This window comes from Gouania willdenowi, chromosome 4 (assembly GCF_900634775.1).
Source record: "Gouania willdenowi chromosome 4, fGouWil2.1, whole genome shotgun sequence".
Taxonomy (NCBI): domain Eukaryota; kingdom Metazoa; phylum Chordata; class Actinopteri; order Blenniiformes; family Gobiesocidae; genus Gouania; species Gouania willdenowi.
This window is the reverse complement of record NC_041047.1, coordinates 28881416-28904412: the sequence shown is the minus strand read 5'-3', so window position 1 is coordinate 28904412 and position 22997 is coordinate 28881416. Positions and strand designations below refer to the sequence as shown.

General features: G+C 41.2%; 1 protein-coding gene across 1 annotated transcript; it reads left to right on the top strand.

Annotated features, from left to right (window-relative positions):
* The first annotated feature begins 1377 nt into the window (after nucleotides 1-1377).
* LOC114462192 (uncharacterized) lies at nucleotides 1378-15636 on the top strand. The gene is made up of 7 exons (XM_028444889.1): nucleotides 1378-1413; nucleotides 3325-3547; nucleotides 4290-4377; nucleotides 4521-4642; nucleotides 4860-4954; nucleotides 15345-15563; nucleotides 15616-15636. The coding sequence occupies exons 1-7, from the start codon at nucleotides 1396-1398 to the stop codon at nucleotides 15634-15636; spliced, it is 786 nt and encodes a 261-aa protein (XP_028300690.1). The 5' UTR covers nucleotides 1378-1395.
* Nucleotides 15637-22997: the final 7361 nt, after the last annotated feature.

The following is a 22997-nucleotide window of genomic DNA, read 5'->3' as shown; positions in this document are numbered from 1 at the left end:
CTGGTTTGATACTTGTTAGGAACAGAATGTGATCAAGGATGTTTGCAGTGGCGTGCCGTGCATTTCACACCTAGGCCTTCAGTGATGTCCTACACTGAATGAATCCACCTCTTAATACCATAATTATGACGAAACCATACATTTATACAGAAACAAACATAGTCGAGTACAACTACTTTATTTCCGGAGCATTTAAAATCAATACATTCGTATTAACAATTAAGAGTAGTAAAGTAAAAGTTATATGATCGCTTGGATACTGTCACAACTTAAAAATAAAAGGCAATTAGTCTACAAAAGTCCACTAAACAGCACATTGTCGCACCCGTAAAGCAGTTTCATTCATTCATTTCCGACAGTGGTGAAATGGTGTAGCCTACTCCTTGAACGTTTGATATAGATTAAAGTGAAACAATTCAGTCCCTTCACTGAAGTCACAGGTGCACAGGTACCAGCACATTATGGGCTCTGTCAGAGAAGGCCTTGCTGGCCCTGACGGCCCACCACTGGATGTTTGTAACATTTACTGTTAGTGTTCACCAAGGTACGTTTTAGTGGTTCAAAAGCCAATTGTAAATGCATTGTATACATAACAGGTTAATTACAGTATGCTTTTGCACAACTGTAACAAAATGTACATTATATATTTTACTGATATATCCTCTACATTAGATTTATGATATACAGTAATGAACAATATCATTTAGGTCTACTTTTAGTACTGAGGTACATGTAACAAAAACTGTTGTTTTACTTAAAAACACTATACAAAGTGACTATATATGTAATTCTGCATATGGAAAATTATTTCTTGAGTAATTTTAATGCACATGTGCTTGAATTATAAACACTTTCCTGAAACCCTTGTTTTTGTAAATCTCATTTAATCAGGGTGACAACACTATTTTTATGATAAGAGAATGCATAAAGTATGAACACAAATTACACATGCCTGCCAAATATAAAACAACGTTTTGAATGTTTAGATAACATAGCAATAATAATTTGCTTTTAAGTGTATAATAATTAATTTAATCACCATCATAATTGGACATATAGCAGTCATACAACAAATTCATCATCCTAAAACTGTGAAATACGTTTTGAGAATTTGAAAGTCTGAGTCTTTAATTGTTCTCCACGCAAAGTTTTGCTAGCGCAAAGCAATGTAGCTCTAATATCACTCCAAAAAAAGAACATTTAGAACATTCCTTTGATGTTCTGCGCTGTCATTTCTTCCTTTGATGTTCTCTGTGGCTAGGTGAATTCTGACACAGTAGTACTGGAGAGATATTACAAAGAATTGTTTAACGGCAGTGGATGTATAGCGAGCACAGGATTGATTTAAAGAGAATATCAAAACAGAAGTTGTTGCAAAAAGAAAGAAGCTTTCAAATGAGTGGAAGTAAAAAAGTAAGTGGACTTTTCAGAAATATTTTGGCTTATTTAAAGTCTAGAATTCATAATATCACTCTAAATGAGTTGTAAATGACTGAAAAGCTCTCAGCATTTCAGCAATAAATAGATTTTGGAATACTCATCATGTTACCTCTGTGAATTTGTTCGACTTTGTTCCTTGTTGACTGCTAAATAAGTTTAAATACATCATTTACTGTGTCTTACAAGAAACGCTAAATCCTGAATGTTTCCAGTGAAGCAGGGTGAGCAGGTGTGGCTTAGGGTTAAAATGATGACCTTCACAGTAAAAAGGAAAAAGTCCACTTTGAATGAGATCCTTGGAAACCTCTAAAATTGATGAATCTATCGAGATTTTTTTTTTCAGCGAATAAAAAATTTCATTTCAGAAGCATAATTATTTATTTAATATGAAATAAAAAAAAAGCTAAATATTGTAAAAATTAGGGGTGTGCATTGCCATTATGCTGACGCTACAATTTACGATGTGCGTGTCATGTGCGTGTAACTAACTGTAATTCATGTATCAATAACAAAAACGAGTTCTATGTTAATCAAACTATTAAGTTATAATTTTCAAAAAAATGCTTAACCTTTGCTTCTAAATCAGATTCTGATTCTGTTAAGATCTTAAATAATTTAATTAAAAGTAACCACATACATCTGTCAAAGTGCCCAGTATGTTTTATGAAAATAAAGTGCAATCAACTTCCAGAGAAAATGCATTGAGGAGTGAGGTAGTTTAACAAGGTCTGATGGTTCGTTCACTGACACCTAGTAATCGGGCGTTTACGTGCTATGCTAATGTTAGCACAATTAAATGTTTTTTTTGTTGTTGTTAAAAAACATGATTAAATAAATAGATTTGGACATTTTTTGAATCAATACAATGATCTTGCAGTGAAATATCACAATCTATTGCCAAATCATTTTTTTCTTCCACCCATTCTGTGCTGATTGTTTCAGGTTTGCACAACGTCTGCTGGGCTTTGTTTGCTGCTCTGAAATATCCATTAAAAGCTCAATATTACAAAGACTTGTTCACCGAATCGTGTGAATTTAATGTATTATTTGTAATACATTTTTCATTTGTTTTTTCCATAGTTTATACAATGGGTACAGGAACAGTTAGCAGTTCTTTACATACTGGGTAAGAGCATGTGGTCGGTCACATTGAGTAGCCATTGTTTCTGTACATATCATCCCATCCCTCCCCACACTCTCCTATGCATCCCCACAGAATGCAGCCAAGGCTTAAGACCACTATGAAGAAAGAGAATTAACAATAAATAAATGATATAGCAACACACACACACACACACACACACACACACACACACACACACACACACACGGTCCATGAGTCCTTTGACCCTCATATTTGCGAAAATTGTCAAATAAATTTGTAAACTAAAAATAATTATAAAACGATGCGCTTCACATCTACCTCCTCCATCATGACGATATCCCCAGAGATAGTATGGAAAATGTATACATATGTATATATATCATCAAAATATACAGGTGAAGTAAGTAACATTGTAAATATAATATTCATAACATAATACTTGACAAAATAAAGGCAGAAAATAGACAAGATGACATTTACAACATATTGGTAAATTTCACTCGTAACTTTGACCAGCAGTTGATGTTGGGTGTTTTGGCACTGTTCAAACAAGTTGTGGAAAGCTCCAAGTGGGCAATATCCCTGTAACCGAGAAGCCATTCCCTCAGTGACAATGTATGTGGTGGTTCCCAACGACAAACTATCATTCTTTTGGCAGCTGTCAGACCAGCCAATAACATACACTTGTTTTATACAGATAATTTTAAAGATGTTGTTTTATTTAGTGAATCTAATATGTGTACACTAGTCTGTTTCTGATCCATCTTCTTCTCCTCCAGGTGGACTTCAAGGTCCCAGCTCCTTCTCCTCCTGGTCACCATGGAGAACCTGGAACCTCAGCTTTCCCCTCCTCCTGCCCCTCAGCACAACTCACCTCCAGTCAGAAGCAGCTGGATGGAGGCCCCTCAGGGCCACTGGATGGGAACTCTTCCTTCTTAGGGCCCTGCCAGCCAAGGACCAGAGTGAACCTGAAAGGAGTAGTGTGCTGTGAGACAGAGGGAGGTAAGCAATAGTATGGACGTTTACACACTAAACTGTCCATTATTAACGCCTTCATCTGTGACCTGTGTGTGTGTGTGTGTTTATTATTGGGGTAGTTTCTTCAAAAGTAATTAGTTACTAGGGATGTAAGGCTAATGGGAATGTGATGAAATTCTGCAATAAAAAAAACAAAAAAAAAAACGGCGATATAAAATTCAAAGATTCACAAAATCAAATCAAAGATTAAAAAGAGCTCAGTAGTGAGATGACATTTGATCCTCCTGCTTCCCGTAGCAGCTCAGAGCCTGCATTGTTTACAACATGGCAGACACCGTGGAGGCTTCGTAGATACTTATCTAAGCCTATTTTATCTTAGTCACTCGTCCTTTCTGCGTCTCAACTTCAAAAAGCCACTGGACCTCCACACTATATAGTTTTCTCATTATCAGTAAATTTGAAAAAAGACTGAGGTTTTAAAATAATCAACACAGAACATTTTTAAATGACTATATCTTAAATCTGCTTGGGAGGTTATATACCAGAAATAGTTTATGTCTCATAGATCAATAAATTAAAAAAAAGCTCTAAAAAAAGTAAAAGGTATAAAAAAATTTGGATGTCCACTGTAAATACTCGGTTTATTGACATTGTTGGAAAGTTTTCATATTTTGGTAAATCCTTGTGTTTAATTGGATGTGTAACATTATGTGTTGGTTGAAACAACATGTGCTCAATGATGTATTTATTTCCTATGTGATGACAGGTATTCTGATGGTAGATATCAAATGGCGAAATAGAAGCTACGTGGGAACTCTGTTAGACTCCACACAACATGACTGGGTTCCTAAAAGGTAACCTTGAGCTTTCCTCCTTAAATCAGATCCTTTTATTCACCTAATACTTTGGCTGATGGGCTATATAACATGAAATACTTCTGGGTCCATTTTTTTTCTAAGAATCTCATTTCTATGTTTAATTCCTTTCTCTTGATCAGCTTTTCTGAGTGGCAATCCAAGAACCCTGAGCTGCGTGGTGGCCGTGAACCAGAGAAGCGCAAGCGAACAACAGACGGGGATCATAACTATGCAAAGTGTTCCCCTGAGCCAAAAGTTAAACGTATTTCAAAGCATAGCCGCTTTTCTGAGTGGCAATCCAGGAACCCTGAGCTGCGTGGTGGCCGTGAACCAGAGAAGCGCAAGCGAACAACAGACGGGGATCATAACTATGCAAAGTGTTCCCCTGACCCAAAAGTTAAACGAGTTTCAAAGCATAGCAGTGGTAAATGACGTAAAGCTGGAGTTTGTCTAACAAGTAAACAGGTGTTTGCTGATAGAAACAGGGTACCAGCTGTGTACAGACGTGCATCATACCAACTCCAGGCTCCACAGGCTGCCCATGAGGGAGATGGACGGGCTCCTGCTGTCTCAGGTGAGCCCCACTCCATGGGGGCATCAGAGACGCGCAAGAACCCTGTGCGGCTACGCAGGCCCCCCGGTCACCTAACTGAGTATGTGGACTGATGGGGTCACCGGAGGGGGCTATGTGATGCTGGTGTTGTGACAATGAACTGACCCCCTGACAAAATTGGCACCGCGGGAAAGTGCACATATTCGGCGAGGGTGGGAAAATGCTTTTGAACATCTTATAATAAAAGCAATAAAGGTCTGTGTGTGTGTGTGTGTGTGTGTTTGTGGAGCGAATATCTCCCCGACACGGTATCTGTTCAACCTAAAACATTGTCAACGGCTTCCAATTACCCCAAATGTGTGCATCCGTTATTTTGGAGTAATTTGGTCTTTTCAAAATGTTTATGTTCATGTTTGTTTGACCGTTCGCAGTTTAGTCAAAATACACAAAACTAAATATTTATACAAAAATACACAAAATGACTATAGAATCACACTCCAAAGGCAACAAAAAAGTTAAATTTTACAAAAAATGCACAAAAAGACAAGAGAAAGATACAAAAACACACATAATCACTCCAAAAAACGTCTTTTTGTGTGTGTGTGTGTGTGTGTGTGTGTGTGTGTGTTTGTGTGTGTGTGTGCGTGTGTGTGTGTGTGTGTGTGTGTGTGTGTGTGTGTGTGTGTGTGTGTGTGGAGCGAATGGAGAGAGTGAGAGAGAGAGAGAGAGAGAGAGAGAGAGATTAGATTTTACAAAACACTTTAAGTTTAACACATAAAGACTTAAAAATCAACTCTTAATCCATTCAACTACAAACAATATTATTAAAACACGAGCACTGTTTAAAAGCGTCCAAGTCTCCAATGTGTTTAAAAAATCTAAAATCTAGCCAGAGTCTTGCCCTTATGTTGATCAACCACACTGCCTCAGCTTCTTGCCCTTTTCTGTTCTCTACTCGGTTTTTCCTGCTTATCTAAACTGCCACTTTTGCCTCACCTGAAAGGTAGTTGAGGAGCTGCCACTTCTTTTTGTTTTTTTTTTTTGTAGGCAGCTCCCATGATAAAAACCCTCTCAGTAAAAACCACATCAAAGAAACTAAAAACCAATGTTAAAAGAGAGAAGAAGCTTGTGAGAATGTCACACTCTGTAAAAACAGGGAGTACAGTCTCTCGAAGGCAACAAAAAGGACAAGTATTAAGAACGGCAGGATAAGAACAAATAAAAGCATTGGATGCAATAGCGCCATGTAAAATCCTCCACTGGAGGTCGGTGGTCCTCTTTTTTCGGGGAGGTTTCTCTCAAACCCTCCACTGTGGGTCCGCTCCATTTGTCCTCTGCCTGTTTGACCACACAGTGGGGGGGGGGGGGGGGGGGACAGGGCCTTGTGTTTTTTTTATCAACTTTGTGTAATGTCAGTTTTTCAGACTGTGCCGTTTCCAGCAAGGGGCCAGTGAATTCCTACAGGGATGGGCTCAGCAAGATGTCAGGAAACGGGTCTGCAGGGTCTAGTCTGACCTTTCCTTGCCCATAAACCATGAGAAGACTCTTCTCTTTCCCATGGAGCCTCTGGCGCCACAGCTTCCGGAGCTTCTCTGCCACCCGGACAGAGTCTGGGCCCAGAAGAGAGCTCAGGGCCTGGCATCCCACAACGCTGGCCCCACTGCATCCACCAGCTGCTGCAAGCACAGGGTCCTTATTTTTTTTACAGTGCCATTATCAGGCCGGAGGTGACACTGCTGTTGATGTCCAGCTTTTCCCTTTGAATCAATGGTTTTCTCAACAACCAGTACAGAGAGTCAGATTTTGGACACCTTTTACAGCAGAAAAGGGCCCACGATTTAAAAACACCCTAATAAAGTCAGCCCACTTAATTTTTAAAGTTTAGAATCAATTAAAAACAGAGCAGCATCCAGCCTCAGGAAATCTGCACATCTCTCCACACAAGATCAGTCGGACCTGTAAGATATTTCTGTAAAAACTGTAGTCTGAAAGTGGCTGTCTGGCTGGCCAGGTGGATAAGGCCCTGTCCCCCCTCCTCTCTGGTTAAAAATAGCACCACTTGTTGCACCCAGTGTAGACCATCCCAAAAAAAAATCCACCATTTTTTTCTGTTTTTGGGCAAGCAATCCTGACGGGGGGTCTAAAACGGTTAAATGGTGCCACAGTTGGGATGCTACAAGATTGTTTAAAAACAGTACTCTACCTTTAAAAGACATTTGAGGGAGCAGCCATTTCCACTTGGGAAGTTTCCCCTCTACTTTTTCTGTGACACCCTCCCGTTCTTCTTCACTATGTGTTCCTTTCCGAGGAATACCCCCAGGTACTTAAAACCATCCGTTTTCCACACTAAGCCTTGGGGAAGAACTGGGAGGCCCTCACACCACTCACAAACCACGAGGGCTTTGCTTTATTCCAATTCACCCTCGCTGTCGATGCTTCGCTAAACTTTTTTTTATAGTGTTGGTTAAAAAGTCCCTCTGTTTTTTAATAAAAACCACAATATCATCGGCAGGTAAAATTAAGCCTTGTAAGTTGTAGCGTAGATTGTGAAGGAGGGGTTCCAGGGAGAGTATGTAAAGCAAGCCGGACAGACACAGCCTTGCCTGACGCCTCGACACACCTGTCCGGGCCCAATTTACGGTTACCTCATCTTTAACTAGTGGTGAATGCTCTGTGTTGAAGAATGATGAGAACCAGACCTAAATGGTGATGAAGTAATAAAAAAATGATTTATTCTAAACTAAATAAAAAAGGTACAAAGCAGGACGATAAAAGGGGTCCTTCCCGGCCGGAATGGAGTTACAGGTGTGGTGGCAAAATTGATTAATTATGTATACTCATATATTTGCTTTTTGATCTCATTCAACTTAATACCCCAATTTGTAACTTTCCATTCCTGTCTGATGTCTTTTCCTCATCTTGCAAAGTCAGTGGACCCATACTCCCACGATACAACTTCTCTAAAGGAATGTCAGTTGGCCTCAGTTTAATCTCCAAGGCCAGAGCACGTCCAAACCCACCCCGACATCGAAGGTGTCACCTCCGGCAGACTGACCTTCCCCCCCTGGTCTCTTCTTTGTTGTCTGTGGAAGGGGGGAGGTGGGACAGTGGGGTATAAATATGTGTGAAAGGAACTTTTGGTCCCTTCTTCTTCGCGTCTCTCCTCTGGCCAGAGGAGACCACTTTTTTGTCTATCCCGCTTTGTACCTTTTTATTTAGTTTAGATTAAATCATTTTTTTATTACTTCATCATCTCTCCTGTCTGGTCTTCATCATTTATCACCACAGAGTGTGTTTTCAAGTCAAAGACGAGGTAACCGTAAATTTCACCGTAACAATTGGCGTCACTGTAACAGGATCCATCTTCTGCTCAGAGGGGCTTCTACCGCGGGCCGGTACCCGGAAAGCGGACGTGCTTAAAACCCTAAAGCCAGCTTTTAATGGTATGGGACTCCGAGTCTGCCCCGCGGTAGTCTGCCTCTCGACAGAGAGTGGATCACGAACCATCGGCTGATCCTCAAACACCAATTCGGACTACTAAGGTAAAGCTACCTTTATATACAGTATATGTATATATTCGCTCTGTGTTGATAGACAGGTAACCAGTCGAGTATTGTATTGATTTTCATCATTCTGGAGGTTCTCTCCCCCTTCAGCTGTTCTGTGCTTTGACGCAGTGAAAAGACTGTAATGATGGTTGAAGTTCTTTGCTTTTTAATGCTATAAATTCCCTATATTTTTCTTTGGGCTCCGGTTATTTTTGTTCAGGCATCTAGGACGGCTGGTCATTATTTACTTTGATTTTGTTCAGGCACCTCCACGGACAGCCTGTGAGGTCCTGACCATAGAATAGACAGGCAACCAAAGTTTCCGAAACACCCCGATGCCGTATACCGCGTTCACCTCTGTACTGAAACCAAATTGGATTAAAACCCCAAACCTAACCTAATCCAATAAACTGTAGTGAAGACTACAGGGAGTAAAACACTAATAATGGGGATCAAACAGACAGATGAAGATATCAGTGAGATATTATTGGATAAGTTAGTATTATTTATAGAAAATGAGTTCTTAAATATGATGAAGAATCCAATAAATAAATATTATATGCATGCTCATATACAATTTTGGTATGATGTGAACTCAGATCATGAAACCAGCATGCTTTCGGTGAGTTTTACTTTTTTTTATCTTTATTTTTATTTTGTTTAAATGTGTGAATGGAATCAGATTTCTCCCTTTGGTTGTTTGGCTTTAATGCTTTCACTTTGGACGAGTCGGCTGCTGTGTTTTCTTTGCGTTTTGGCTTTTTTCTCAGCTGAACATGTGGACGTGTGTTGTCCCCTACAGGCGCCACGGGGAGGCACACCCACACACACACACAGAGAAAGGGACACACACACACACACACACACACACAGAGAGAGAGAGAGAGGCACACACACACACAGAGAGATGATTTACACATACACACATTGACTCTATCCAGGCGTAGCGCCCCTCGTTGGCCAGTTTAGTGAAAGGTCACATGATTAAGACACTACATACTTGTAATACGGTCGGCTATTAATACATAGATTGCCAAAACTAACAATGTTGTGGCTTCTCACCTTTCCCTCTGCCTGCAGAATAGTGCAAAGCCATTGCAACACTCAAACAAACACACAGATGAATACAGTATTTAATTTAATTTAATTTTAATATTACTGTTATCATCATTTTAATTTTTTTTTTAAAATTATTTTATTATTAGTTTCTGTTGGCTTTGCGGTTGTCCCTGAAGAAACGACATCTTCAGTGAAAGCTCTTAATGAATGAAATCACCTTCAACTCTTATGCTAATGAAATGTCAACATCATACAAAGGACCAAGCTTCATAAGGAAATCGACTATCAAAGGACTCAACTCTCCTATTCAGCAAAGCAATGCTACAACGAAATAACTCGCTCAGTCCCAAGTCAACTCTTCATCGTCTATGGAATGGGCCGCATGCCAATGCTGGGATTAACACATCCTGCCCCATCATCAAAGACTGAGAACCTGTGGGCGTCGGAGTTGGTTGGACACTCCCCCACCAATGAGTTGAGGGTTGAACACCACGATTACTGCCTGAATGATGGGCAGCAACTGCAGACTGATCACATGTCTGCTGGAACATCTTCACCAAAAAAGACACTGTTTCACAAAGCTACGAGGATACCAAGTTCGCATAAAGTCCACCACAGCCTTTGGTGGTAGTTGAACTTTGGCATGGGGGGGACAACTAGCAAATAGCCAACAAGCTTCTCCTTTGATAGGACAATACTAACCCCTCTATTTTCTGACTGTACGCTAGATTATTTTGTTTTCATTTATTCTCTGACACGCTTTGAGATACACTTAGAAGTATGTATGTAACTATGAGCTGAAACACAGGACCACCATAACTTCACACAGAACCCACATTTATTTACACTACTTTTGCCTTTATGGGAAAGACAAACAAAAGGGAGGAAAATAGTGTTACTAATGGTTTTGTTTTTGTTTGCTTTTCTTTCCTTTTATTTTCCCGTTGAGGGGAGGACCCCCACAATGCAAGATATGGTTACATCCGTTGAAGAAAGAGCCCTCTGTTGCCTCAGCTTTTGGAGCTGAAGTTTTTATTTTTTATTCTTTTATTGACCATGATTTTTTTTGAGCTCACACGTTTTTTCTCCTTTGTTATTTCTGAACGATTCTTCTTTTACTCTTTTGTTTTTACTCAATTTCAGGAAAATTGAGACAGAGATTGAGGACTGCAGCCTCAACCAAGTTTACATTTTGACATTTTTGACCGATACCCTCGTAAACAATCTGTACCTTACCCTTTTGAAGCTGCTTGCAACAGACAGCCTAGTTCAACATTCATCGTTTTCATTTTGCGCGCTTCCTCCATACCGCGTCGGATTGTCTTGCCGGCCCGAAGCCACTCGACAGCAGGGGGGGTACCAAATTTTTCCTGAGAAAACTGTCCCATTAGTTGCTATGAGTACATAGGCAATTACTTTTCAAACAAGAAGTCCTGGTTTAATGTGCAGAAAAAGGATAAACCTTGCTCGGTGAAGCGCTCTTTGAGGGATAGTGGTCCACCTGATTTGATACATGCTTGGTAACCGAATACCGTTCTGAACAAATTTCTACGTTCTCGTAGAGTGAGGGTTATTAGAGGTTGCGTGCTCCGTTCAATGTTGAATAATATTAGGGGTGCCCAAAAGTCCTGACCATTCCTGCATAAGTGTGTTTATATGTTGTGTTTATATGTTCTCCCAGTTCTTTATTTTTAAGAGCGTACGTTGAGAGCCTCCCGCTGATTCAGAGGTTTTCTTAAATCTCTGGAGATACCAGCGGTGGAGGGGATTTCTCCCAGTTCTTTATTTTTAAGAGCGTACGTTGAGAGGTTCTCCGGCTGATTCAGATATTTGTCTTAAATTTCTGGAGTTAGCAGCTGTTGAGAGAGTTGTGAGTTTATTAGTGCACGGCCGTGCCATTCCTGACCGATCAGCAGATAGCAGACTGTCAGTACTACCATGGGCAATAATCTAAGTGTAGACTCCGCCAAGACGGAAATAAAAAGGAGCGTACCTCTTATTAATCAGATGATACCAGTGAAAAGCAATTAATTAACGCTATAAGGTTGCCAAGCATGGGGGGCAATAAGAGCTCATTGACCCCGAGAGAGGAGGTGGACTGGCTATCGCCACTGGTGGGTTAGATGAGGCCTATATTCTACTTTAACACTATGCAGCGAAACCTTGTGAATGCATGGACGTGAAAATTGAGGCATGATCGTGTGCGGTGCATGAATGACTGAATGATGACACGTTACATATGCATGTGAGTGCGAATGTGCCGTGGACGTGTCATTGAGTGATTGACCGATGAATGGCTGTTTGACTACACATTTTCCTCTGTTTCACCTTCCTTTCCTCCTGGGTTTTGATGCACTAGATCCTCTCCCCGTTTTTGCCAATTATGTAGTGGAGTGTTCAGATCTCACTGCTGCTTGTTAATAGAATTATGGTTTTAGGCCTTGGGCCTTCTAAAAAGTTAGCCAGGTTTTAAAGGTTATTTTTCTGGGTGTTTAAAAACACCAAATGACATTTTTAATATATAATGCCACTTTCAGTGGAATGACTGGCTTTGACCTTGACTGACCTTACTGTTCATGTTCAGTGTCCATGTTTTTGTTGTTGTATGTGTATACTCGTTGTTGTGTGCACTTGTCTAAGTCTTCGTCTTCGTTGTTGTTATTGTGTTGTTTTTTTCCAATATACAGGTCGCTGGCTGTATACTCAAAGGAGACGAATCAAATCCAACTAAAGAAAAGGGATATTTTAAATTATTCATTTAAGTCTTAATGTTTTCCTCTCTTTCTGTTTCTGAGTGTTTCCGAACAGAAAATGCCACCACCTTTTCGACTCCGATCCTGCCTCCTACAGCTGTCATGCCTGGTCACTGCTTCTTATGATGAAGGATGAGAATTAAAAGGAAGTATTGTCCATAACTATAACTGGGAAGCAAAGGAGAAATAGATTGAAATAGACACGTGACAGTATGACATATTGTGGATGTTCTAACATAATATCTATTCCAGAGACTACAGAGACTTCCAATCCAACTGTGAAAGTGGGGACAGATCTTCAAATTTCCAAAAGGAGCGTAGAGTTGACCCTGGCTTTGACCTTTATGGCTGAGGAGGAGGAGGTCGAGGAGGCTGGAGGGCACAAAAGCAGGCAGACACAAGAGAGAGGAAAACGGAGACATCCAAAATGATCAGATAAGTGATTTTCCAATGATATTTATCATATGGTTTTAAGAATCCAAATGTATTCTTATGTAAAAAAGGGAAGGGAGAGGGCCAACGTCCCTCTGATTTTTGATTTATATTTTATCATAGGAAAATGATATACCTCAAAACCCTCCAACCATTTTCTTCCCCCACCAGCACTTAGCGTGCAAGACCATAAAACACTTTCACTGGGTTTAGACATTAAGAGTAAAATAAAAGTTCTCAACATTTGGTTGGTGGCCCAATCTGGGTCGCCTGAGATTTAAAGAGGGTCCTCCTGAAATTCTTAATAATTGATAGATATAAATGAGATAGTTTAAAGTTAAGTAACTTCCGAGCATTTAAGGAAGCTCTCAAAACCGTGCTATGGCTCGTCACTCCTACGAATGGGATAAATGCAGAGAGCAAAGGACAATATGATTGTTCGACTCAACTTAACTTTAATTCTGTCTAACCTTAAAAGGGCCAATAATCTTCCTTAACTCTGGTTCAGACACAGAATAGGAGACACTTTTGCCACCAATTTAGAAATAAATGAACTGACAAATTCAGCTCTATAAAATAATTAGATTATGTTATTATGTGTAGAGTGTTAACATTATTCAGAATAAATAAAGGATAGAATAAGATTTCTCCTTCATAAACAAGAGATAGCAAAGAGAAATAAAACAAACAATTTAAATAAATAACATTTATTTATTTGGTTAAACTCATTTGGCTTTCTCACATCTCCATGTCTCCCAATTGTATGCATTCATCTTGAGAAGACATGTAGTCACGCTCCACACTTTCCGTCTGACTTGTATGTCCTTCTCTGTCCGAACTCTCCGCCTTTGTCACACCAGCCGACCGCCGCAAATGGCAGGCCTCAGACTGTCACCAGGTGAGTGGGGTTTGGTATGGCCCTGATTCAAAACCTTGCCTACCGACTGCTCTTTTCCCTGCTTATGCTAAATTGACACACGGTCAAGCCCATGTGTCAAAGGGTGGTATGGTATCTGCTGTTCAGACAGTGTGGTACACAAAGGGATTTTCTTCCTTTGCAGCCGAGTTTTGTCAGAAATGCATGATCTGTGCTAAAAACAACCCAGGCAGAAAGAAACCATTGACTAGCCAGACAGCCCATCCTCAGCTATCCATGCCTTTTCATCACCTGCAGATGGATTTTGTTGAGCTAACACCATGTGAGGGAAAGAAGCACTGTTTGGTCATCATAGACATGTTCTCTAAATGGATTGAGGCCTTTCCAACCAAACACCAGACAGCGACGGCAGTAGCCAAAGCACTGCTAACAGACATCATTCCTAGGTGGGGCATTCCATACAAAATCTCTTCTGATAACGGCACACATTTTGTCAGCCAGGTGATAACAGAGTTAGGGCTAAGATTAGACATGGATCTTAGAAAACACTGCAGCTATCACCCTGAGTCTGCTGGGGCCGTAGAAAGAGCTAACGGTACTCTGAAAAACAGGTTAAACAAGTGCATGGAGGGCTGAACTAGATCAAAGCTTTACCGCTTGTCCTCCTTCAGATGAGACAACAGGTCCATCCAAAATCTAAACTTTCACCCTTTGAAATCCTTTTTGGGCGGCCACCCAATGTGGGTCTATCCCCCTCTGTTTCGTCCTTGGATTGTGGTGGCAAAATTGATTAATTATGTATACTCATATATTTGCTTTTTGATCTCATTCAACTTATTACCCCAATTTGTAACTTTCCACTCCTGTCTGATGTCTTTTCCTCTTCTTGCAAAGTCAGTGGACCCATACTCCCACAATACAGCTTCTCTAAATGAATGTCAGTTGGCCTCAGTTTAATCTCCAAGGCCAGAGCACGTCCAAACCCACCCCGACATCGGAGGTGTCACCTACGGCAGACTGACCTTCCCCCCCTGGTCTCTTCTTTGTTGTCTGTGGAAGGAGGGAGGTGGGACAGTGGGGTATAAATGTGTGTGAAAGGAACTTTTGGTCCCTTCTTCTTCGCGTCTCTCCTCTGGCCAGAGGAGACCACTTCTTTGTCTATCCCGCTTTGTACCTTTTTATTTAGTTTAGATTAAATCATTTTTTTATTACTTAATCATCTCTCCTGTCTGGTCTTCATCATTAATCACCACAGAGTGTGTTTTCAAGTCAAAGACGAGGTAACCGTAAATTTCACCGTAACACAGGACTGACTGAAAAGTTTTCTGCCAAACCCCACCCAAGGAGGAAAAAAGAAAGGAAGGGTGTCAGAATGCTCCCATGAGTTCGGCGCCACCGGTATAGCATATGATAATCACATGCTTAGGTGTGTGCGTGTGTGTGTGTAGTGTGTGTGTATGTGTGTGTGTGTGTGTGTATGGTGTGTGTGTGTGTTGCAGTAGCCTTGGGATAGTAGCTGGCTATCTTGTATTAGTGGGGGGAGAGGCATGTGAGAGCATCTGACCTTCCCAAGGGAAAGACAAAGAGAGGATAGAAAGTTACATCTTATGAGTAAGCATACATTCAATGAGTAAGATATACGAGTAAACATGATTTATTATTTTTGCCACCACACACCCTAAAACGAGCACACAGTCCACCATTAAACTTCAGCACTCTCTCAACTTCACTTCACTTCAAAGACGTCACGTCCCAGCGACTCTAAGGATTACAGACCAGTTGCGTTGACCTCCCACATCATGAAGACCCTGGAGAGACTTATCCTGGTGCAGCTTCAACCATCTATCAGACCATACCTGGACCCACTACAGTTTGCCTACCAGCCCAATGTTGGAGTTGAGGACGCCATCTCCTTCCTGCTCAACCGTGTCTACTCTCACCTGTACAAGCCGGCGAGCACTGTGAGAGTCATGTTCTTTGAATTTTCCAGTGCTTTTAACACCATCCGTCCAGCTCAACTGGGTGAGAATCTGACAGAGATGCAGGTTGACTCCTCCATTGTGTCCTGGATTGTGAACTACTTAACTGTCAGACCACAGTTTGTACTCCTGCGACACTGTGTGTCTGACAAAGTGGTCAGCAACACCTGGGCCCCTCAAGGGACTGTACTCTCTCCCTTCCTCTTCATCACCTACACCACGGACTTCAGCTACTGCACTGACACCTCTCATCTCCAGAAGTTCTCGGACGACTTTGCAGTGGTATGATGTATCAGGGAGGGGGACGAGGTGGAGTACAGGGCTGCTGTGGACAGCTTTGTCACATGGAGTGAGTGGAACCATCTACAGCTCAATGTGACAAAGACTAAGGAGCTGATTGTCGACCTGAGGAGAACCAAGAGGCCAGTCAGCCCTGTCTCCATCCAGGGGGTCAGTATGGACATTGTAGAGGAGTACAAAGTGCGATCCTCTACGCTGTTGTTTGCTGGGGGAGCAGACTGAGGGTCGCAGATGCCAACAGACTCATCCACAAGGCCATTGACATTGTAAGGATTAAACTGGGCTCTCTGAAAGTGGTGACGGAGAGAAGGAGCCTGTCCAAAGTGAAATCCATCTTGGTCAATGAGTCCCATCCACTCCATGATGTGCTGGTCAGTCACAGGAGCACCTTCAGCACCAGGCTGATCCAAACACGGTGCTCCACAGAACGTCACAGGAAATCATTCCTGCCTCTGGAGATCAAACATTACAATTCATCACTGTCCTGTCAGCTTTGATTGTTGTACATATCTAAATCATATTTGTATTATTTCTGTAAATATCTGAATCATATTGCTATATATTTGTATAATTATTATTATTATTTGTAGTATTATCTATCCTACTTTATTTTCTACTACTGTAATGTGTGTGTTTCTGATCCTTATTTTAAACAGTCTTTTACTTAATTATACACTTATTTTTTGTTTCTTCTTTCTTTTGTCTTTGTTAATGTTTTTATTATTTAATTTGTGATTTTTTTTCTGTGGCTGTAACAAAAGCAATTTCCCAATTGGATTAATATAGTAATTCTGATTCTGATACTGATGCAGATGTTCTCCTTCTGATATCTCAGCTAGTTTGTTGTTCTTTCCCAGGTTAGGTAGCTGTGGACACCTACTGTTGGCTGCATAAAGGAGACTTCTCATGTACTGAGAAACTGGCTAAAGGAGAAGAAACTGACCAGTAAGCAGCATTAATTTAGCAGAAGATCAGGAATGACTTGGTGAATATTGTTCATCTTTCTCCATCCCAGGTATGTGTGGTACTGCATAAAGTTTGTAGATGTGCTGCTAAACTTTAGAGTCAAACCCATCCTGGTCTTTGATGGAAGCATTCTGCCTTCAAAACAGGAAGTGGATAAAGCTCGTAGAGAGTGAGTATGTTTAAGGATTTAGAAAGGAAATCTACTCTCTGCTATTTGAAACATGTTTGATTCAGCGCGTAAATGTAGAGCTTTAATGGAATATTCTGCTTATTACAATATTTGACAATTAAATGTGGTTCCCAAAACTTTTCACAATCCCGTACCCCTTCAGATAATTAACCTGAAGCCATGTACCACCTACTCCTGCTCACTTTACAACACAATACTGTAATGTTATATACAATGTTGCCAGTAGCAGAACAAATTTGGGCTGGGGGCGGGGCAAATGACCGGGCCCTTTAAACTTAAATAATAAAGCTCATAATAACATCATTTTATTACATACATATGCCTGCAACAGCGGGGCTTACACGCTTTGACACCACGAAGTGTGACTATGTCATTTTGAAGTCCATCGAACAGACATGAAGTATAACAAGAGAACAACAAAAACATTAGGATGGCCACTAACACAAATTCAAAGCAGTTCAGGACCACGGATAGCGACCACTTTTTTTCAAAAACCCACTTTAACCATTTCTACTCAGAGCCTGTATCATTAGCTAAGTTGAGTAAAACTGGCACAGCGACCCACATGCTCAAAAACACTATTTCAATATGAAGTAATATAGACCTACTTACCACTATTTGAAGGGCATATGATGAGCCTTGCACTCTGTGAACTAGTCCACGATGCTTTGTATGTTCATTTCCTTTGCTCTGTCATTCTGTATGGACATCATGGCAAGTCCACTCAGTCTCTCCTGTCCCACTGTGCTCCTCCAGTGGTTTTTAATAGGTTTTCACTTGGAGAATGACCAGGACACGTGACTGACGTGCGTGCACATACTCTGTACAGAAACCTTGTTGTATACATATGTAATGCTTGAAAAACTGAAAAATGGCAATGAAGGAACCGCAGTTAAAGCTCGTAAATAGTAGTACAGTAGTATGTAGAAAGCTTATCACCTGAGGACGTGGACACTTATTTAAGGACACTCACTTTAAATACAGGTGAACAATTGAGGGACCCATGCAGCATTCCTGAAAACAAGTGGTCCGATGTGCGCTCCTTGTCCGATGTTCACTGGCCAGATATTTATACTTATCTGATAGAAAACTCCAGTGTTTAAACAAAAGAAAACCGAAAAGTATTAAGTATCTAGATGTTTATAACTACTTACACATATGCACCTTATTTAGTATGCATACGTCACACAAAATGGGTCTATATAACCCCAGTATAAATCTGCAAGATGGGTGACTGCCCATATTCTGGACGTGGTGACGAGCTGATGTGCTGACGTGGTGACGTATCGATCATTTCCTGTTTACGCTCTACCGCTGCTTGCAGCGCTCTACTACTGTGTTCTGCTAACTCTAATCAAACTTGCTGTCATTGATATTTTAGCCTTGAAAACACTTGTTTTAATTTTTTACCGTAGAGTTAAACGTACGAAGGTTAAGTAAAAAGCAATCTCGCCTCTTATAGGCAGTGTAATCTCCTTTAAACTTCCTTTTGTCCTTAGCTTAGCTTAGCTTAAATTTAGCACCTATGGCTTCTCTCTCCTCCCCTCCGCTCTCCTGCCCGGTGTGTCAGATGTTTAGTTACTCCTCGTCCTCCTTTAGGGACAATGGTAGTTGCATAAAGTGTAGGGTACTGTTAGATATGGAGGCGAGGATCAACAATCTGGAGAAGCGGTTCCGCACCCCTGATACCAAAACCGAAGCTAGCAAGCAGGACCTAGCCGGTGCGGACCGTGCTAGCTCTAGCTTAGCCTCCCCCCTGGCCAGCAATGACTGGGTTACAGTCCGTGGTAAGCATAGTCGAAGGTCAAAAAGCCGCTCGGGACACCACCATGTTCACGTCTCAAACAGGTTCTCCCCCCTCTGTGAGGACAACACACTCACCGGGGAACAAACTCTGATAATTGGCGACTCCATAGTGAGAAACGTGAAGCTAGTGAAGTCAGCGGGCATCATGAGGTGCATCCCAGGGGCCAGAGCGGGCGACATAGAATCAAATCTAAAGTTGCTGGCAAAGAGTAACCGTAAGTTTGATAGGATAGTCCTCCATGTCGGCACTAATGACTCCCGACGTCGTCAGTCGGAAGCAACCAAAGTGAACATTGAATCAGTTTGTGCTTATGCTAAACCAATGTCGGACTCCGTAATTTTCTCTGGTCCCTTACCAAATCTGACCAGTGAAGACATGTATAGCCGCATGTCATCATTTAACCCCTGGCTATCGAGGTGGTGTCCAGAAAACGAGGTGGGCTTCATTGATAATTGGAGATCCTTCTGGGGAAAACCGAACCTGATAGGAAGAGATGGAATCCACCCTACTTTGGAGGGAGCATCTCTACTATCAGAAAACATGGGACAGTCACGGTTATGACATCTCATGAATGAGACCATGTTACAGAGGGGGAGTCCTCCACGCCCCTCTGCGCTTGCCTTAGGACAGTTTCCCTCCCATTGCTATTATGATAGCTCTGTTCATCGCCATGACAACTGTTGTGATGGTGATGAATATTATTTTATGGAGACGGTGTCTGTCCCCCGACCCAAATTTCACAATGATTTTAACATAAAATCAAATAAAAGAGCTATCAATTATAAAAATCTGAAAAAAAGTAAAATCTCAAATCTAGAAACACCAAAACATAAAACCATTAGATGTGCTCTATTAAATATTAGATCACTGAGATCCAAAGCTCTACTAGTAAATGACCTTATCTCAGAAAATAACTTTGATTTATTCTGTTTAACTGAAACATGGCTGTATCAAGATGAATATGTTAGTTTAAATGAAGCCACTCCTCCCAGTCATTTAAATACTCATATGCCACGAGACATAGGCCGTGGAGGTGGTGTAGCAGCTATTTATCATTCCTCTCTCCTAATCTATCCTAAACCAAAGGCCAGTTACACTTCCTTTGAAAGCCTGGTTCTAAATATATCTCATACCGAATCAAAAACCTGCCAGCCAGTCTTATTTGCGATAATTTACCGTCCTCCAGGCCCTTATTCTGAATTTCTATCAGAATTCTCTGAGTTTATATCAAACTTAGTCCTCAGTTCTGATAAAATACTGATAGTAGGAGATTTTAATATCCATGTGGACAAAGATAGTGATAGCCTGAGCTCAGCCTTTATGTCCCTAATAGACTCAGTTGGCTTTTTTCAAACTATTAATGAAGCTACTCATCGTTTAAATCATACTCTTGATCTTGTTCTAACATATGGCCTTGATATTAATGAACTAAAAGTCTACCCTGAAAATCCTCTGCTATCAGATCACTTTTTAATATCTTTTAACATTATCCTAGAGGATCTCGCACTGTGCAATAAAATAGTTACGAGTAGAAATCTGTCCAATAGTGCTGTGGCTAAATTTAAAGAGGCCATTCCTGCTGCCTTAAACTCAGTGCACCATCCAATAAATAACTATGACATTAATTATAACCCCTCTCAACTGGATCTGCTTGTCGATAGCTCTGCTAGTCTACTAAAATCCACCTTGGACTCAATTGCCCCATTGAGGGAAAAAACTATTAAACGTCAGAGGAAAGCTCCGTGGTTTAGCTCTGAAACTCACACACTCAAACAAACAACCCGTAATTTAGAGAGAATGTGGCGCTCCGATAAAACAGAGGAGTCACAAATACTCTGGCAAGAAAGCCATAGTAAATACATGACAGCCTTACGACATAGTCAATCTACATACTATTCCTCACTAATTGAAGAAAATAAAAATAATCCGAGGTACCTTTTCAGCACTGTAGCCAGGCTAACACAAAGTCAGAGCTCTATTGAGCCCATGATTCCTCTAGCCCTCAGCTGTGAGGACTTTATGACATTTTTTAACGATAAAATTTGTAAGATTAGAGATAAAATTAGCCACTCCCTGCCTTCACCTGGGCCTGCTGTACCATTAAATGTAAATAGGCCTAACCTAAACTGTTTCACACATATAGGACTTCAGGAACTTAACTCTATTATTTCATCCTCCAAACCATCGACCTGCCTTTCAGATCCGATCCCAACTAAGCTGTTTAAAGAAGTTATTCCCCTAGTCTGCTCATCTTTGTTGGAGACAATAAATATATCCCTATCAATAGGCTATGTGCCACAGTCCTTTAAAGTAGCTGTAATCAAACCCCTTCTCAAAAAACCTACTTTTGATTCCAGCACTTTAGCAAACTACAGGCCTATATCTAATCTTCCTTTTATTTCAAAGATTCTTGAGAAAGTTGTGGCGGCTCAGCTCTGTGAATTTCTTCAAAACAACAGCCTGTTCGAGGACTTCCAGTCAGGTTTTAGAGCTCAACACAGCACAGAGACTGCTTTAGTTAAAGTAACTAATGATCTACTCTGGGCTTCAGATGAAGGACGACTCTCAGTGCTGGTTTTATTAGGTCTTAGTGCAGCTTTTGACACTATAGATCACTATATTCTACTAGAGAGATTAGAGGAATTACTTGGAATCACAGGGACTGCCCTAAACTGGTTTAAGTCCTACCTATCTGATAGGTACCAGTTTGTACACGTGAATAATAGGTCTTCTGTGTACACTAAAGTAAGCTACGGGGTTCCTCAGGGCTCTGTGCTAGGTCCAATCCTCTTCTGTATCTATATGATCCCCCTTGGTAATGTTATGAGAAAATACTCTGTTAACTTTCACTGCTATGCTGATGATACCCAACTGTATGTATCAATGAAGCCAGGTGAGACAAATCAGCTATCTAAACTTGAGGCCTGTCTAAAGGACATTAGGGCCTGGATGGACCAAAATTTTCTTCTTCTCAACTCAGACAAGACTGAGGTCAGTGTACTGGGCCCACGACACCTTAGAGAAACCTACGCTAGCCTAACTGCCCTAGATGGCATTACTCTGGCACGAAGCACAACTGTTAGAAACCTTGGGGTTCTATTTGATCAGGACTTATCCTTCAACTCTCACATAAAACAAACTTCAAGAACTGCCTTCTTTCATCTCCGTACCATTGCTAAAATCAGATCTATCCTGTCTCAGGGCGACGCCGAAAAGCTAGTCCATGCTTTGGTTACCTCTAGACTGGATTATTGTAATTCTCTTTTAGCAGGCTGCCCGAGCAAGTCGCTTAAGACACTTCAGCTGGTTCAAAATGCTGCAGCACGTGTACTGACTAAAACTAGGAGAAGAGATCACATTACTCCTGTATTAGCCTCTCTGCATTGGCTTCCCATAAAATATAGAAGAGAATTCAAGATTCTTCTTCTCACTTATAAAGCCCTAAATGGACAGGCACCAGTCTATCTCAAGGAGCTTGTAGTGCCATACAATCCCCCCAGAACACTACGCTCTCAAAATGCTGGACTACTCGTTGTTCCATTTGTCTCTAAAAGTAGTATAGGAGGAAGAGCTTTCAGTTATCAGGCCCCACTTCTCTGGAACCATCTACCAACCACGGTTCGGGGGCAGACACCCTCTCTACCTTTAAGGTTAGGCTCAAAACATTCCTCTTTGGTAAAGCCTTTAGTTAGGAACCAGCTCATAGCTCATAATTAAGATGCAATAGGCATAGACTGCCGGGGGGGGGGGTCTGGCATGCTCGGTTGGAGAGAGGTTGGAGAGGGCGTTAAGAGAGAGGTCATTTAGGTTAGAGAGGGACCGGAAAGGGTCCCATTCCTCTCTCAAACACTCCCTCTATGTCTGCTTCTTCCCTTGTGTGTTTGCTCCTGTACTCCTTCTGGCTTTTGTCTTGCAGGTCCTTGGGATCCTTAGTGTGGAGTTACAGAGTCTCAACAACTCTGTCTCCACCCTTTCCTCTGCACACACCCAACACAGCATAACGTGGATGGCTGTTCATCATAGGAATGGGATCCACACAAGGTTCCTGCTGCTTAACAGAAGGTTTTCCTTTCCGCCATGATGAATTCATGTTGGGTGTGGGATACATATGTATGTGTATATACGTATATATGCATATGTGTGTATCCATAAA